Raw genomic sequence first — 19,340 nt, forward strand, 5'->3', positions numbered from 1 at the left:
TGGTGTCAACAGGCCAAAGCAAACTCAAGTTTTTGAGCAAAACTGAATTTCTATTTTTAGTAACAGTGACCTTGATCACAGTCACCTGGATAGCAATCCCAAGCTGCCTCTTGATATAAGCTATCCATACACCAAGTTTGGTGTCAATAAGCCAAAGCAAACTCAAGTTATAGAGCAGCAACTGAATTTCTATTTTTAGTAACAGTGACCTTGACCTTGATCACAGACACCTTGGTAGCAATCCCAAGCTGCCTCTTGATATCAGCTATCCATACACCAAGTTTGGTGTAAATAGGCTAAAGCAAACTCAGGTTATTGAGCGGAAACTGAATTTCTATTTTAGTAACAGTGACCTTGACCTTGATCACAGTCACCTGGGTAGCAATCCCAAGCTGCCTCTTGATATAAGCTATCCATACACCTAGTTTGGTGTCAATAAGCAAAAGCAAACTCAAGTAATTGAACAGAAACTGAATTTCTATTTTTAGTAACAGTGACCTTGACCTTGATCACAGACACCTGGGTAGCAATCCCAAGCTGCCTCTTGATATAAGCTATTCATACACCAAGTTTGGTGTCAATAAGCCAAAGCAAACTCAAGTTATTGAGCAGCAACTGAATTTCTATTTTTAGTAACAGTGACCTTGACCTTGATCACAGACACCTTGGTAGCAATCCCAAGCTGCCTCTTGATATAAGCTATCCATACACCAAGTTTGGTGTCAACAGGTCAAAGCAAACTCAAGTTATAAAGCAGCAACTGAATTTCTATTTTTAGTAACAGTGACCTTGACCTTGATCACAGACACCTGGATAGCATTCCCAAGCTGCCTCTTGATATAAGCTACCTACACACCAAGTTTGGTGTCAATGGGCCAAAGCAAACTCAAGTTATTGAGCGTAAACCAAAAGTTGACGCCTGCCCGCTCGCCGACTTCAGCATTACAATAACCCGGTTTTTGTTGAAAACCTGGTTAACAAAGGAGAGACCAAGCATGGCCTTTATATACATGTGGTCTTTAGTTGGATGTTTTTTTGTTCTATTTAACCAATGACAGGTTTTCAAAAAGTGGTCTTTATTTACTGGATGATCTTTATCATGAGGTGTTTAAACACAAGTTTAACTGTATTACATCACATATTAGTGTTTGTAAACAAATAAATAACTGAATAGGGATAGAGGGGCCATCTTACTTTAAACAAAACAAAAGAGAACAATTGAGTCCATTATGTAATGACAATTCTGTAATAACAATAGTGAAGAGGCCAAGGGCTCTCTATTAAACAAAAAGAAAGAGCCCTATATCCCAATTAGGTCGAATGTTCGAACAGCTGGACTGACAATGCCAAATCTATACCCCTCAAATTCTTTGATGTAGATAGAAAGTACTTGACTTACCCTCCAATATATCTCTGTCTTTCTTATCACATTTACCAGCATCAGGGTGACCATTAATACTGTTGTATATATTGCTATTATTAATATTTTGGCCTTTCTCTTCCGTATCAGAATGTGATGTTACAGAATTAGACCTATCCAGCTTAATCCTCTCTTTATCTGAAACAGAAAAATTCTTTGTCTTTCTATATCTTGAGATGTTACTTATCTTTTGTGTTATTGTATTTCTGAGAGTAGTTTCTACAATACCCAACATGTTTCTCATATCATCTCTTCACATCAAAGAATTTAGTTCAGTTTAGTGTTATTCTAGTTTTATGTAAACACTGAACATCAGTTTTCAAAGTTATGGTAAAACTGCCAATCATCTCTTTTACAATTTGCTAACATTTCCAGAAAGTGACATTTGTAAATATATATTTACTTTTTAAAATGATAATATTTAAAGCAGTTGGTAGGGCAGCGTGCTGGACTATTCAAAGTGGTGTATAGTAGAACAATAATCTGGATAATGTAGAATTTTCTATGTCTAAAAAGGGCCATAATTCTGTCAAAATCCATGTAAGAGTTATGGCCCTTAAACAGTGAATTCCTATAACTCCCTCACATCAGTGTGTAAAAGTTTCAACCATTCCCTTTAGCAGTTTTGGAGATAATAATTTGCATGCAAAAACTTAACCAAAGTATTAAGCAATGCTGACGCCTAGGTGAGTACAATAGTTCTCCTTCTTCTTTGAATAGTCCAACTTAAAATGAAACACTGAGAAAGGAGTTAAAGAGCAAAGAATCATTGTTTACCATGTCTGTTCTGGAATCGATCTTTGATGACCTTGACACTGTCTTCATGTACACCTATACCTCGGTCTAGCTGTTCTATAGAGGTCAAAAGGTCACCAACACACATGACACATGTAAAGCAGAGGGCGGAGTCACTGGTATGACAACACTCTTTTATCGAATCTACAATACTGATATATAAAAAATTACTTCAATTTAATTTAATTATTTATTTTATAATGAATTTTCAAAGAAACAAATTTACGCTATCCACTTATGTTTTTTACTATAGATTTACAATTTTTGTGTCTGGAACTATATCCTATGTTCAATTAAACAACTTCAATATCAAAATGCTCAAATTATGCTGGACAGAGACATGCCTCATACATTGTATGTAAATAAGATTCAAGTTTTGTTATTTTCTATACATTTCAATTATAAGAAAAGCAATTTTTTGATACTCATAAGCAATAGAAACAAGAGCTGTCACAGGAGACAGCCAAGCTCGACTAATAAAATACTGGACGCAGTAAGCAGGACAAAACTGTGAAAAAAAAATCAATTATGTATAATTATGTATTAAGTTATAGTAAAAAAATAACATTTGTTAACATAAATTCCAAGATCAAGGGAAATAATTCTAGAAAAAGTCACGCTAGAGTTATGAACCTTGTCACACAACATGTGTTTGAAGTAGATACCTTAAAAAGTAAAGAAGTTATTACATTTCTTAAAGAAAATCCTAAGTTCAAAGAGAGATAAATCTGTAAAAATTGCTTTAAGAGTTATGAACATTGTCACATGATAAGGAATAAGTACTTGAAGTTTGAGGTAGATATCTTTAAAACTAAAAAAGTTATAGTAAAAAATAACATTTTTCTAGTAAATAAATCTAAGTTTATGGGGAGATAATTCTTGCAATATTGGTGCTAGAGTTATGAACCTTGTCACATAAGATGTGGATGATGATAAGGTACATATATTTGAAGTATGAAGTTGATCCTTTTAGAAATAAATAAGTTACAGTAAACAAGAAGGCCATGATGGCCCTGAAGTCGCTCACCTGTATATAGGCCCCCAGAGCGGGGCCAGTTTAAACCCCAGGGCTTTTATTTGAACAAACTTGGTAGACACCCATTAGAAGATGTTTCATGCTTAACATCTAATGTCTAGCTCGTTGAGCTTTTTAAAAGAAGATTTTTTTAAAGTTTTTACTTAACACCTATAGTTAAAAGCAATGACAACCCTGGGGCGATGATGATAACACCCCAGTTACACAGAGCCATCGGTGATTGATCGGTATTTTATTTAGCCAAATTATGGAGTGAACCGATGACAATGTATTTAACACCGATATCACCTATTGGCCACCTGTTTTCCACCTATCAACTGCTATTGGGGAACGATAAGTTTCATCGGTGAAAAATTACCGATTGGGATTTTTAAACACGTTTAAAATTCTCGATCGGTGAAAATATTTTAAAAATAACCGACGGCAACCTATATCACGAGATATGCAAGCTATTAATCACTGATATCGCCGATCGGACAAAGATAACCAAATATGAATCACCGGCCATATCTGACGGAAAGTGTTTAACCACTGATGACTAGCTATCAAACACCGATTAATCAGCGTTACGCCCGATTTAGCTCCGATTTACCAACGATATAAACCAAAAGTATTTCAGCATTTAATCATCGACCCATTCCCGTTTGAGTTTGCTTTCTCTCACCGATGGCCGTTTACACAGAAACCCAGAAATAAAATCACGCATGACAACCGATCATAACAGCGAGTAAATTTAAATTTAAATGACCGATTGGAGACCGACCGTCTGTGTAACTGGGCCCTAAGGTACATATAAATTATTTGAAGTATGAGATTGATCCCTTAAAAAATAAAGAAGTAACAGTAAAAAATAGTATTTTTTAAGGAAAATTCTAAGTTCAAGGGGAGATAAATCTGAAAATATTGGTGCTAGAGTTATGAACCTTGTCACATAAGATGTGGTTGATGAAAAGAAACATACATTTGAAGTTTGAAGTTGATACCTTATGAAATCAAAAAGTTATGGTGAAAAATATTTTACTGCACCAAAACTTTAATCTGAAATCTGGACCAGGACGCCGACGCCGGGGCGAGTAGGACAGCTCTCCATATACTTGTATAGTCAAGCTAAAAACTTAACCTAACAATAACGGTCAAAAAGGCTTGATAAAATGAGAATAACTCAGACCATAAGTTAGCTATTAGATTACAAGTTTATGTTGAACTTTGCGGAAATAAAGGTTTAATTGAAAGACAGAAATATATATTTAGACTATCAAAATATTACTACAACAGTTTAATATACATGTATATTCTACATGTATTATAGTATAGATATACTTACAGTTTAATTAGAGCCAGATCATTAGTTTGTGTGACAGATTTCCCTGACCTTGACCTGTCATCATAATAGGTCACTGTTATATCACACAGTTTAGATGGACTGGACAGTAACTGAAACATATATTATAGCATAGGTAATCACATAGGCCTTCCAACTAAGCTTACCTATATTGTTCTCTATATTGTTATTTTCACTTTTTAAGACATAAATCTTATTTGGGCATGTAATGTGAAGCTGTATACTGTATATAAAATTTTTGGTCCAGAAGAATCAGCGATCTGGTTTTTTACCCTTAACCTGCTGAAACTTCTTAAATGAACTTGTCCAGTTTCCATTTTGGAATTGTCCATATTCATTTTTGGGGATATCAAAATGAAAACTTTAAGTTGGTAAGCCAACAGTACAAATACTGGTAATAAGCATATCCTTGCTAATGGTAAAAAAACATCAAAAATTACATTTAAAACTGGAATTACTCCCATTAAAAAACAAGAATAGTCCTTACCTCCTTCAATGCTTTAAGGGCATCATGTCTGTTGTTGGGAGAAGAACAGATCAATATTCTATGAAACAATGACTCCAGTACTGGTCGTAGTGACTTTACTGGTCCTACCATCTTAGCTATAGCCACTGATATACTGTCCAAAACAATAAAATGTTTTATTAAAGTGATATTATCAAACATTTACATAATACAATAAAATAATGTCTTTAGTGTTTTGTTTTTTGTTGTTGTTTTTTTTGTTGTGTTTAACATCATACTAACACAGTATAGGTCATATGGCAACTTTCCAGCTTTACTGGTGGAGGAAAACCTCAGGTGCTCCTCTGTACATTATTTCAGGCACAAACGGACACCTGAGCAGAACCACATACATTGTGCAAGCTAGCTGGATAGTTTTCTTACATGAATAATCCAAAGATGCCGGGAAGGCTCGAATCTACAGCAATGAGAGGCAAGTGGTTTGAAGTGTCTTTAGTGTTTAGGAAACATAATATATATAATTGTCTCTAATGAAACACTTTGAAAACACATCAGGTTGTTTGAATTCGCTGGCTAAGAATTAGATAGTCCCTCATTGCAGATCTATATATTTTCATGGCATGAATGCACTATTTTAAAACCATTTGCCTTTTACAGTTCATATATTCTACAAGAAATAATATAATATACAATGGTAAATTTCCAGTTTCCAAAGGTCTTTATGACAACTTTCCATCTTAAATAGGCTGTCCCTCAGAATTTAATGAGGTAAAAGTGGGATTATGGGTCTTACATGAAAGAAATAGACAATTATGGTTTGATTAAAACCTACAGTACTTAAAAGTTACAAGACCTGTCAATATCAATTTGCTTACAGTAGATATTTGAACAAATTGACACAAAGTCGTAATGCATACTAATATACCTGTAAATAATTTTAGCTGTAGCAGAAGAAAGGTTTGTAGAATCTACATTTCTTTGGGTATCACCACCAGCTTTTGGTTTTATCTCAGCTCGAGGTATTCCCAATAGTGATATCAAAGTCGGGCACAGATTCTGCCTAAAAATATATATCATATTAAATTTACAGTAAAATTTTAAAAATCGATTTCTTATTACCAGATTTTCACAATTTGAAACTTTTATAAAAAAAAACAAGAGGGCCATGATGGCCCTGAGGTCGCTCACCTGTATATACGCCCCCCACCCCCGGGCCAATTTTTACCCAAGGGCTTTTATTTGTTTATTTGAACAGACTTGGTAGACACCCATAAGATGTTTCATGCTAAACATCTAAGTTCTAGCTCATTGGCATTTTTAAAAGAAGATTTTTAAAGTGTTTACTATACACATATAGTTAAAAACAATGTCACCCCTGGGCCAGGACCAGTTTTGACCCCCGGGCGTTTATTTTAACAAACTTTGTAGATATTTACTTAAAGATGTTTCATGCTTAATATCTAAACTCTAGCTATTTGGGTTTTTCCAAAGAAGATTTTTAAGTTTTTGCTATACACATATAAGGAAAATCAATGACCCCCCCCCCCGGGCGGGGCCAGTTTTGACCCCAGGGCTTTTATTTGAACATACTTGGTAGACACCCATTAGAACATGTTTCATGCTAAATATCTTAGCTCTAGCTCTTTGAGTTCTTTAAAAGAAGATTTTTTAAGTTTTTACTATATGCATATAGGGAAAATCAATGACCCCCTGGGGCGGGGCCAATTTTGACCCCAGAGCTTTTATTTGAACAAACTTGGTAGACACTCATTAGAAGATGTTTCATGCCAAATATCTAAGCTCTAGCTCTTATGGTTCTTTAAAAGAAGATTTTTTAAGTTTTTACTATATGCATATAGGGAAAATCAATGACCCCCGGGGCGGGGCCAATTTTGACCCCAGGGATTTAATTTGAACAAACTTGGTAGACACTCACTAGAAGATGTTTCATGCTTAATATCTTAGCTCTAGCTCTTTGGGTTCTTTAAAAGAAATTTTTTAAAGTTTTTACTATATGCATATAGGGAAAATCTATGACCCCCTGGGGCGGGGTCAATTTTGACCCCAGGGCTTTTATTTGAACAAACTTGGTAGACATTCACTAGAAGATGTTTCATGCCAAATATCTAAGCTCTAGCTCTTATGGTTCTTTAAAAGAAGATTTTTTAAGTTTTTACTATATGCATATAGGGAAAATCAATGACCCCCGGGGCGGGGCCAATTTTGACCCCAGGGCTTTAATTTGAACAAACTTGGTAGACACTCACTAGAAGATGTTTCATGCTTAATATCTTAGCTCTAGCTCTTTGGGTTCTTTAAAAGAAGATTTTTTAAGTTTTTACTATATGCATATAGGGAAAATCAATGACCCCTGGGGCGGGGCCAATTTTGACCCCAGGGCTTTAATTTGAACAAACTTGGTAGACACTCACTAGAAGATGTTTCATGCTTAATATCTTAGCTCTAGCTCTTTGGGTTCTTTAAAAGAAGATTTTTTAAGTTTTTACTATATGCATATAGGGAAAATCTATGACCCCCTGGGGCGGGGTCAATTTTGACCCCAGGGCTTTTATTTGAACAAACTTGGTAGACATTCACTAGAAGATGTTTCATGCCAAATATCTAAGCTCTAGCTCTTATGGTTCTTTAAAAGAAGATTTTTTAAGTTTTTACTATATGCATATAGGGAAAATCAATGACCCCCAGGGGCGGGGCCAATTTTGACCCCAGGGCTTTTATTTGAACAAACTTGGTAGACACTCACTAGAAGATGTTTCATGCCAAATATCTAAGCTCTAGCTCTTATGGTTTTTTAAAAGAAGATATTTAAAGTTTTTTCTTTTGGTTGCCATGGCAACCAGAGTTCTGCATGGAATTAAATTCTTTGAACAATTTTTAAAGGTGACCACCAAAGGAACATTCCTGTGAAGTTTGGATGAAATTGGCTCAGTGGTTTATGAGGAGATGTCATTTAAAGCAAAAGTTTACGGACGGACGGACGGACGACGGACGGACGGACGCCGGACGAAAAGCGATCACAAAAGCTCACCCTGTCACTTTGTGACAGGTGAGCTAAAAAAACAACTCCATACTAAAAATTCACAGCTGCTCTGAGGTTTTAAAGGCAATGTTTTTTATGCTTTCTTTGTGAATAAGGATAAGGCACAACTGAATAGTGAAAATAAGCAACATTATGTTTTATATCTTCAGTCATTAATGTTCATATATAAACAATCAAATTTGAGAATACTTTCTACTAAAATCATTAATCCATTATTAGAATAGATTCTCTTCAACAGGCAACAAATTACTCTACTTTTAATGTTAAAGAACTATATCCTTATCCTGCTGGAACAATAAGTTATTAGCCTTTACAACCAGTATACAACCTGGCCAGACTAAACATCTGTGCATTCTGACCAGGCTCTATAATTGTCGGTAGTCTAAATTTATTGTATTTTGATACTAAAATTGTTCTTAGAATAGACCGTTTCAAATTCTAAGCTGACCAATTATTACACAAATTTAGCTTAAGGGTTAAGTATAATCTGATTCAAAGAACTGTTTTCTGGTTTTGTGAATGAGGCATAATTTTGGCTAACAGTTGCTCTGTAAAAGAAACAACAACACACATACAATGAAACTTAGAAGAAGTTAAAGTTGCGTTTTCACAGTTAGATGTAAGTTTCCTTTTCACAGTATCATAAAACTACTTATACAAAATCTAAAGGTTACATACCATACTAGTTGTTGAAATCCCTCACAGTTTCTCAGTTGTGCTGGGGAGTTAGAGACTATTGCTAATATACCTTCTAACAACAATGGTACTGCCTGTTTACTCTGACCAGCTCTACAATTGTCCACAAATGGACAAAATTAATTGTAATGATACTGATAACATATTTCCATTAAGATATCCATCAATTAAGTGTTTTTTCCTGTTATTGTTGTTGTTTTTTGTTAGTTTAAATAATGCCTAATTATACCATGCCACCAACAAAAAGGACCACGATAATAAGAGCCAGTCTTTTTTTTGTGTCATCCATGGTGCTGATGTACGTGTCATAGGTATAATTTCATGTTTTGTAGTTTTTATTTTTGTAATCATATTTTTGTATACACGTATATGTATAAATTGTATAAATTGAAATAAAATAATTAAAATCAAAGTGATTTTGTTCAGGCAATATTATGAACACTGATTGTTATTCTAAAATATTTCATATCTAATTACAGACATAAGCAGCTATATAGTTAAAACTTCAAACATTCTGTTACTTATGAATAATTTCAACATGTGAGGAAATCGAAACTTGCTACGAAGATTAAAATTTGAATTTGTTACAAGCAAATGATTTGTTCAACTTGTGATTCATGATATAAATTTAATAAAATAAGAAATCATTACTAACTTGGCAGCAACAGCAACTTTGTCAGTGAGGAAATTGAGTAGTGTAACAACATCTTCTGTCAAACTTTCTACCTTAGAATCACCTGAAAAATTCATGAAACATTAAAAATATTGTCAATATTTACTAATATTGTCACATTGAATATAGTAAAAGTGAAATTTTGAACAGACTTAAATAATTCTTCATTACATTGACAGAACAGTCAAATGAATTCAACAAATGTAACTGTAATAAAACATTTACCAAAACTTCAAAAGGTATTCATTTGTAACTTTAATGTGTCATAAGTGATGTGTATTTTCATAAAAAATATCTTTGTCATACAATTGTGACTTTCTAGCAGTCAGTAAGACTAAGAATTTTTACATGTATAAGCTATGATATTGTAATACATGTACACTTAATCAAAGGCAAAATGTTGACTCCTGACATTGCAATATAATAGTAATCATATGTGAAACACAATATACCTTTGATAACTTAATGAGGCATGCATACTAATTCAGTATGTAGTTACACTGAAGTGTGGAATGCACACTGATTTTAAATATAGCAGAGTAAGAACCTGTCACATTAAAGTGCAACATGCACACTGATTTTAAATGTAGCAAAGTAAAAACCTGTCACACTTGACTTGCACACTGATTTAAAATGTAGCAAAGTAAATACTTGTCATACTGAAGTGTGACATAAACTGATTTTAAATGTAGAGAAGTAAAAACCTGTCACATTGAAGTGAGACATGCACACTGATCTTAATTGTAGTAAAGTAAAAACCAGTGTCACATTGAAGTGTGACTTGCACACTGACTTTACATGTAGCAAAGTAAAAACCTGTCACACTGAAGTGTGACATGCACTGATGTGTGACATGCACACTGATTTTTAAATGTAGCAAAGTAAAAACCTGTCTCACTGAAGTGTGACATGCACACTGATTTTAAAATGTAGCCAAGTAAAAACCTGTAACATTGAAGTGTGACATGCACACTGATTTATAATTTAATTACAAACCTCTTGCATTGAAATGTGACATGACATCATCTTCAGCATGCTCCTAAATAAAACAGAGAGGGGATTAATGAGTTAGTATGGTAAAATGCACACCATGCTTTTGTTTATTGCATTACTTTTAACTTATAACAACAAAATTTTACAATTCCTTTAATATGCATATTCCTTGATTACTTATAGCATATGGAAGAGTTGACTGCATATCTAATTTCTGTAGCCTATTTTTTCTGATAATAAATATATATGATTATAAATATATATGTCATATAAAAGAAAAAGATGCAAATAAAAAGCCGTAATATCTGGGTTATTTAGAATTGAATGCTAAAAAAATTGTCCTACTATTGACAAGTGCAAAGTTAGCTAAATACCAGTGTTTTTACTGATGTCATATTGCAATTGCTTGCTATGTATGCATCTATACCAATCTATTTCTCTATGAAAGACTTCAGCAAAAATTAACTGAATCACCACTAAAAATGTTTATATACATATTGCTTCAAATAAAACTCTTTTAAAATACATGCTACACACCCCATCTATTCAGCTTAACCAATAATTTGACCGGGCTCTATACTGTTGGTAGCTCTATTCTTCTATTTTGATATTGAAATCCCTTAAACTGCAAATGGATTGTTTAAAAATTACAGCTGGGCAAATCTGATACACAAATTCAGCAGTTTTAGGTTAATCAGCAAACTTTACTTTACATAACTTCAAGCTCTAAAAGCACTGAATGCTATAACTGTAAGCTTACAAGCTATCTAAAATATATTATCTAAATAAATTACAAGAAATCCTCCATATAAATATCTATCTCATATCTTTGACTTACTGTGAATAAAAGCTAGGACTTGATTTTAGTCAATATTATTATGTATTTCATTTCCATTTCTGGTTGGGATTAGCAACTTTCAGCAAAACCTCAATTAAAATTTATTATTATAAAAGTGCAAAAATAGGCACCATATTAGAAACACTTACTCTCTAGCAGCTAGCTAGATAGCTTACATAAAAAAATTCTGCATCCTTGAAAGTATTCAAACTGACATACTTTGTGGAGCATGAGATCTTTAATTTAGCAACCTTAAGAACTAAGCTATGGTGGCCCCTTTAGTCACTATAATATCTCATTATGAATTATTACATTGTATATAAAACAGTAGTGAATAGCTCTTTGTCTTTACACTTGGCACCTATCAAGGTGTAAATATCATAGCTGCTTAAGCCTGTAGCCGTGATATGAGTTGACCTTAAATCAAAATCTAGACATGCAGTACTTAAAATAAAATCTTTACTACATGGCAATTGAGACATTTATAGTTCAAATATATAAAATCTTGTTTATATTTCATGTTAGAGAGGTACCACAGATAACATATTCCATGTTAGTAATGTCTTGTAGGCAAAGAGTTAATATATTCATATACTCAAAATTAAACAAATACATGCAAAAGCAGAGGTGTTGAAAAATGAAATAAATGAAAAAATACAATAATAGTAAAAACAAAACAATACCAAAACAAAAAACAAGCATTTTACCATTGCATTATAAATAGTAGTGCTTTAATAGCCTCGTTCACTCACCTAAATACTAGGAAGATGTTATTTTTAGTTTAGGTTTTAAGTCAATTTATCAAATTACACAGCTTTAGTGTCTGATCAGGGTATCATTGTTCACTATTTGGCAGTTAATATTTTAAAAACCTCCCCTAAAAATGGTGAATAATTTTGTCCAGATTGAAATATGGACAGGCCATATAAGATATTTAGCAGGTAAATCACATGGAAAATGGAAACACTTCATTTTGTTGACAAGTAAATGATCTTGCATTTCATTGTTATCAGTGCATAACTATATTTATTATTTCTATAAGAAAAACAGTCATGCCTTAACAAACTCCTAGCATGCCCAGAGTAAAGATCCAGTGTAAAACAAATCTGTTCTTTTATGATTATCAAATCAAGCAAGCAAAGAATGTAAAACTACGTTACAAATGAAACAAAATTATCTTACATAATGTTGCACTGAGAGTAAACAAGAACATTGTTAACATTCTTCTTTAAAAGTACATGTAGTTGTTGAATTTGATGTCATTTTCAGGGAAGAAAAACATCTGCAGAAATAGGAAAGTTACACAAACTGACAACGGACAATGGCTGATCACAATAATGTCAATACAAGCAGTTCATACTTGAGTGAGATAATTAATATCATGTATATCAATATAAATATAAATTATATGAGCCACGTCATGACAAAACCAACGTAATGCGTATGCGACCAGCATGGATCAAGACCAGCCTGCGCATCCGCGCAGTCTGATCAGGATCCATGCTGTTCGTTTACAAACCCTATAACAAGTAGAGAAACTGATAGCGAACAGCATGGATCCTGATCAGACTGCGCAGCCTGGTCTGGATCCATGTTGATCGCGAACCCATTATGTTGGTTTTGTCATGACATGGCTCAAATTATATCTAGATTATAAATTCACAAAACAGCAAGCAACCACACAAAGTCTTACCACATTATGCATAGCAGAGCATAACTTTTCAGTAAAGCCTCCAAGCAACTGGATGAGAGCTGCTTGTACAATACCCTTAAGACTGGTAGAGCTACTGCTATATGTGTCTATGTATACCTATATAGGGCAAAAATATATGTCACAATGTAATTACGACATTTCTATTTTTAGAATATAACTAGCCACAGGTCTACATTAAGAATTTTCTAAAATAGTTATATGCAAAAAGAAAAATTATGTTCTGAAACAGCTTTGTATTGTTGACTTTGCAGTGGTTGTATTGTTAAGTATTTTTAGCTATTTAATTGCAACATTTAAAGCAAATTATTATATTATCATAATTTTATCATATGCAACAATTTTTTTCTGTTTGTTCAATTCTTAATATTGAAAGGTTTATTTATTTGTCTCCTGCTGTGCATTGACTGCATTTTGACGTAGGTTTGTGCCAGCAGTTTCTTCAAAGTATCCACGAAGTATAAATAGTTAAATGTGCGGAGTAAAAATTATAATGTAGCAAAGTTATAAAAAAAATGCTTATTATTAAAGCCTGGGTTTTCAGAACACTTCAGGAATAAAATTTCCATGAGGAAAATATGAAAGAATAAGTGGTGAAAATGAAAGCCTGTTTATTGGCTCTACCATTATAATTTGTGGCACATTTGAGGTATATATTTTTGGCACAATAAGGGCAATTGAAATTGACCTGTTTATAAAGATAATATTTATTGTACAAGATGTTCTTCAAACTGGAGAAAGAAAATGCTTAATGGCTTACTTGTCTAGTCACTTTCAGTGATAATTGTACAATAAATGTACATGTATCAAAAAATTAATTAAAAAACAACAACAACATAATTCATTCAGCTTATTGTAATGACCATAACCAAAGCCAGGCATCTCCCCTTTTCCTTAAAAACAAAACAAACAAAAAATGCGATTAAACAAGGCCCAACATCCTAAAATGAAAGAATGGAAGGTAAACAAAAGTGATTACAAAATTTTTCAATACATTACCTGAGCAACCTGTGTAATTATCCTGGAATTCATACACCATGCAGTGGAAAATGTCATCTTCAATAGAAGCTGTGAAAAAAATTAAACAATATTCATATTTGATGACTAAGAAAGGGCATGTTCTAGTGTCTATAATGCACGGATTCAGAGCCACTCATCCTGCAGAATGAGTGGCTTCAAATTTTTACTCGTCCTGCATGCTTTGCTACAAAAATTTCCTGTATTTTTGCCTCGATTTTCAAGATAAACTTCGCTGATGCAGTAGTACCTCGACAATGCAAAAGTGCGCTAAAAATTCTCATAATCAATCTCTTAGATACATTTAACAAACCAAAACTGGAAACAAAGCTTGTGCTTTAGGTTATGTATAAATGGCGCACTTTATAGGGCTTTGTCAGACACATTCCAGTTACCAATGTGTTCAGAGCTTTAACCATCGTTAAATGTAAAGAAACTGATTTTAAGAATTCTAGCTTTCTATTACATTGGCAAATTTCTACTTGTCCTGCCGGACGAGCATAAAACAAATTTGTACTCGCACTGCATTGATGTCTACTCGTAAATACGAGCAGACGAATGAAATTTTCGAACCCTGTAATGTCAGACTCATCTGGCACATTTTTTAGAAGAAACAAGTAAAAACTGTTTAGGTACTTGTATTCAAAAGCTGAAAACAGTTTGTTGTTTTTTTTTGCTTTTGGTATTGGGAATTGGGAATTGTGCCACATTCATGATCAGTTAAGTTACAAATCTGCCCTATTTCCCACCTTTTATAATCAAACATATACATGTACCTTCATAACATCAGTCTGTATGTCTTCAGGTAAGTTGGGAGTAGAATATACAGATTTAAGTATCTGTATAGGTAACCATTTATCCTCACTCTCTGTCTCAATACTAGACTGGAATCTACTGTCCTTTAATAGTTTCTGTAAAACAAAAACAAGACCACTGGATCTGGTGTTAACACTAGTCTATCAAAAAATTCTATGTTAAAAAGGGACATAACTCAAAAAAATATTGCTTTCAGAATTATGCCCTTGTCCAACAACTACACCAGGATAAGCAAGTCTTCTATGTTTTATGTTGATAGCTGTTTGTTTCAAAAATACAATGATGATGTCACAGCAATCACAATAGCTCAACTTTTCTACGGAACAGACAAGCGAAAAATACTTTAAAAAAACTTTCTTGTATAGTTCACTTTTCTGTTTTTCTGTTTTGTGAAAAATTCAACAGAAAGAAAATATTTTTTTATAAAGTTCTATATTTCTAGTCAAAGAGATACAAAATATATATGTAAATTAATTTTTGCTAAAATTTCAATACGAAGATATTACAGGTGCAAGCAGGTGTTAAGTCCACAAACTTCATTAAATACAATGTCTTATATACTTTTATTGGTTTAAAAGTATAGTTTGATTTAATGTAAAATACAAAATAATGTAATTGCTTTGAAATTAGTTATATAAAGAAAGATTGAATGGAGCCGATAATATGACCAAATACAAAGACAATCATGGAATGATAAGTGTTTTTAATATCAGCAAGTGTTTCAACTGAGTCATTGTTTTCACAATAACAAGAATGATGTTTGAGAAACAAAGTTAAATATCTTATATACCCACCTCAATGCCAGACACAGCATGGGACATCAATCTCTTTGTTTTACTCTCTAGGGCAAGGTGGAGAGGTTCAAGACATCTTTCTCTCAACATGTGAGCTGGTAATCTCTCAACATCTTCCTTATTCTTTAACACATCTGAAAAACAAGACACTAAGTAGTGTTCAGTCAATGTATTTCAACAACACAGATAACATTCCAAAAAGCATTTACATTTTTTTATTCACCAAACTTAAAGATCATGTATGTTGTAATTGAGGTTGTACACCACACTTAAGTGAAATTATATATATGTATATAATTATGCTTATAATAAAACAGTTTTCGAACATTGAAGAATTTGTAAAATATGTATTGCAAATATTTGCACATATATGTAATCATTAAAAATATGCATTCATTTCGTATTGAAAAATTTGACTTAAGACTTTATAGAAAATAATTTTTTTTATAACCTCCCATTATTTACATGAAATGCTAAATTTGGTAATATCTTTATAAATAATGCTTTTTGAAACTTACAAAATTGATCAATCTTAATTTGAGCATCATATTTATAATATAAAACCATAAAAGGATCTTTAAAATATCATAACAAACACTTAAAATTCAAAACCCTACTAACATTTACAACATATAAATGTATGTTTATCTTTCATACAAAAAATTTCTAATTTAAAATGGGTACTGTACCACAAAGTGCAGTATCTAAGCAGACGCACTTCTTACTGATTATGAAAGAAGACACAGTAATGTCAATCTGACCTGTTGTGTTGTTTCATAAAAAAAGGATGTTGCTGTGTTCTAAACTGAAACTCGATAAAATGTGTTCATTTATCCTCCATTTATGCATAGCTTAATTATTATATACAGAATGTGACTTTGTCTGCAGCTGGCTTAGCCTTATAGAAACAACTTACCTAGGGCGTTTTGAGCAGCTTGTCTGATAGGTTGAAATTTGGCTGCTTGAGCATCTTTAATCAATAATTGTAAAAGATCCTCCATTTTTCTGTTTTAAGAATAAATAAATTATCATGTCATCACAAACATTTATGATATATTCATTGAGATACAGGTGTTTCTATATCACTAAATGTTAGTTTGGTTAGTTTTCTGTCTGATTTGATCAATATATAATTCAAAATTTTGAGTTATAAAAAGTACTTTTCTGCTAGACTATGTGTTGATAAATCTATAACATAAATTCATTCATATCTATTTAATGGTATACAAAATACCTGCATTTATCTACTAAGTCCAGGAAAGATCTGGTTTTAAAAATTGAAAATTTATGCTTATCATTAAATCGTAAGTGCTTTCCTTGTAATAGCGAGCGCTAAGAACTGAGCTTTATGGTAACACAAGTACCTGCTAGATAGTGATGGTTTTTAAAACTTTTGCCCGAAGTACTGCAAAATTATGGGTAATTGCCCAATTGCAACTTTAGGAATTACAAGACAACAATAAAATCTGAGGAATTCTGATTGAAAACGGAAGCATAGACTGGTCTCCGGCGCACTTCTATGGGAACCATAATTAAACAAGGAGCCAGAATAAATGGAAGCAGTGCATAAAATTCCGAATGGCAGTGTTAAAACGGAAAATGTAAAATATGGTGTTGAGTGAATTATGTGGCCGAAAGAGTGTGGTTCTATATAAATGTATTGAAAACATAAAATGTGTAGCCGCCAATGGCTTTAAATTATAATCAGGGCCTTTTCACTAGTTTTGGGGAAGGCGCCCTAGCCCTTTTTGTGGGGAAAAAATGCGTGATTTTCACACTTTTGGGGAAAATATCATATTTCCACACATTTCGGGGGGAAATATCATAATTTATTTGCATATCTTCCTCCAGTCACATTTAAGGTTTACTATTGTACTAAGCTTTCTGTCCAACAGGAGTAAAAAACATTTTTTACAGATCAATTTATTGCCCCTTTATATTTTTTTTATGCGTTTATTTAAGGTCGCCGCCGGAAAGCCCATATGGGCGACCGTACACTCAAGTCGGGTCATCCTAGAGCGTCCCGCCGAGATTTTTCGTCGATTTTTTCCAGCTTTATTGGTGGAGGAAGACCCCAGGTGCCCCTCCGGGCATTATTTCAGGCACGAGCGGGCACCTGGGTAGAACCACCGACCTTCCGTAAGCCAGCTGGATGGCTTCCTCACATGAAAGATTTCGACCCGAGTGAGGATCGAACCTACAGTGGTGAGGGACCTGTGATCTCAAGTCAACGACTTTAACCACTCGGCCACGGATGCCCCTCCCCTTTATATTAACTCATATTTCCTATTTATAGTATTTTACATTGGTCATGTGAGGGTTCTTGGTTTGATTCAGAGGGTACATTATTATCAGTTTACACTGTATTACTGGCACTGATGTGCTAGGCTCGCTATTTCAGACAGTTGGGCATATTGTGCTACTCCATCACATGGGCTTGCACTAACAAGGTCATCAATTCATCCAATTTTTATTAAACAATTACAAACGTCACTCAATCATATTTATTTCTTGTTCTGTGACATTGTTTACATTAGTGACATTGTATCGGTCGCCATATTGTCGTAACAAATCACATGTGCACTAAAAAATAAGGCAGCAGGCATTTCCCATGCTGTTTTTAGAAAGTTGCAAACTCAGACTGAGGCTCTGAGTTTACATCAATTGTATTAAATCAAGGTATTGGGTTTTTGAATTATTAGCTTTCATTGGACAAAACAATTATCTATTTATAAAGAAGAAAGTTTGTTAACAAGTTTTATTCTTCAGTTAAAGGGGAAATATTTGCCAGAAGGGGAATTTTAGACTGTTTTTTGGGGAAAAAAGGTAGTAATTGGCTTGGGGAAGTAGCCTGATACAGGCTACAGCAAAGAAGGGTAAAAAGGCCCTGATAATGTATTATAATTTCTTTCAAAGAGCTTGCTTTGAGGCTTTTGCCTTATTCACCTAATTTGATGTAAGATTTTGTGGGTACTAAACTGTAAATATGTTGATATGACTGCAACAATTAAGACATAGCGATAAATAAGTTACGGTTATGTTAGATTTCGATTAAGGCCTTTTTTTATTGAATATATGACTCCATCATCTACATTATAACTAAGATGATAAAGTACTTTTTAAACCCGACGAAAAAAAATATTCATACAGAATATTTTGATCAACTCATCGTTTCTTTGACATGTTTGATGTTAAAAATTGCAGTAGCCGAGTAGGACTAGCTCCTACATAAACAGATAAACAGTATTTGCACGACAACGACGCCGCAGTGATGATAGAAGCTCGCTTTTCTCTTCCAAACAGGCAAGCTAATAATGTCATTTAGCATTCTAATTACCTTTAGTACGCACTATTTGAAATATGGTAGCATTTCTAAAAAAATCCTTGCCAGCTGCTGCAACTTGGCGAGAATCGCTTATAACAAATATGAATGTCGTTTACACCAATAGAAAAAATAAATAGACTATAACCCGTTCCTTACCGTTAAAATATAACCCGTTCCTTACCGTTAAAAATTCTGGACTATGGGCTTTAGTACTGGTCAACAATAAAATGGATTTTACTTAAAAGAATGGATGAATGAATAAATAAATAAATAAATAAATAAATAAATAAATAAATAAATAAATAAATAAATAAATAAATAAATAAATAAATTAATTAATTAATAAATTAATAAATA

At 33.2% G+C, this 19,340-nt stretch overlaps 1 protein-coding gene across 1 annotated transcript; it reads right to left on the reverse strand.

Annotated features, from left to right (window-relative positions):
- Positions 1-1,080: 1,080 nt before the first annotated feature.
- Positions 1,081-19,095, reverse strand: LOC132725601 (brefeldin A-inhibited guanine nucleotide-exchange protein 3-like). Its single transcript, XM_060710744.1, has 15 exons — positions 18,996-19,095; positions 16,575-16,663; positions 15,659-15,792; positions 14,825-14,959; positions 14,031-14,099; positions 13,014-13,130; positions 10,486-10,528; positions 9,472-9,553; positions 8,799-8,909; positions 5,985-6,119; positions 5,081-5,213; positions 4,576-4,685; positions 2,198-2,367; positions 1,400-1,558; positions 1,081-1,124 (listed from the first exon to the last, which is right to left on the reverse strand). Exons 2-15 carry the CDS (start codon positions 16,657-16,659, stop codon positions 1,081-1,083), a joined length of 1,527 nt encoding a protein of 508 aa, XP_060566727.1. The 5' UTR covers positions 16,660-16,663; positions 18,996-19,095.
- Between the last annotated feature and the right edge of the window lie 245 nt (positions 19,096-19,340).

The sequence above is a fragment of the Ruditapes philippinarum genome, unplaced genomic scaffold, assembly GCF_026571515.1.
Source record: "Ruditapes philippinarum isolate M1 unplaced genomic scaffold, ASM2657151v2 ctg425_1_1_1_1, whole genome shotgun sequence".
Classification (NCBI taxonomy): domain Eukaryota; kingdom Metazoa; phylum Mollusca; class Bivalvia; order Venerida; family Veneridae; genus Ruditapes; species Ruditapes philippinarum.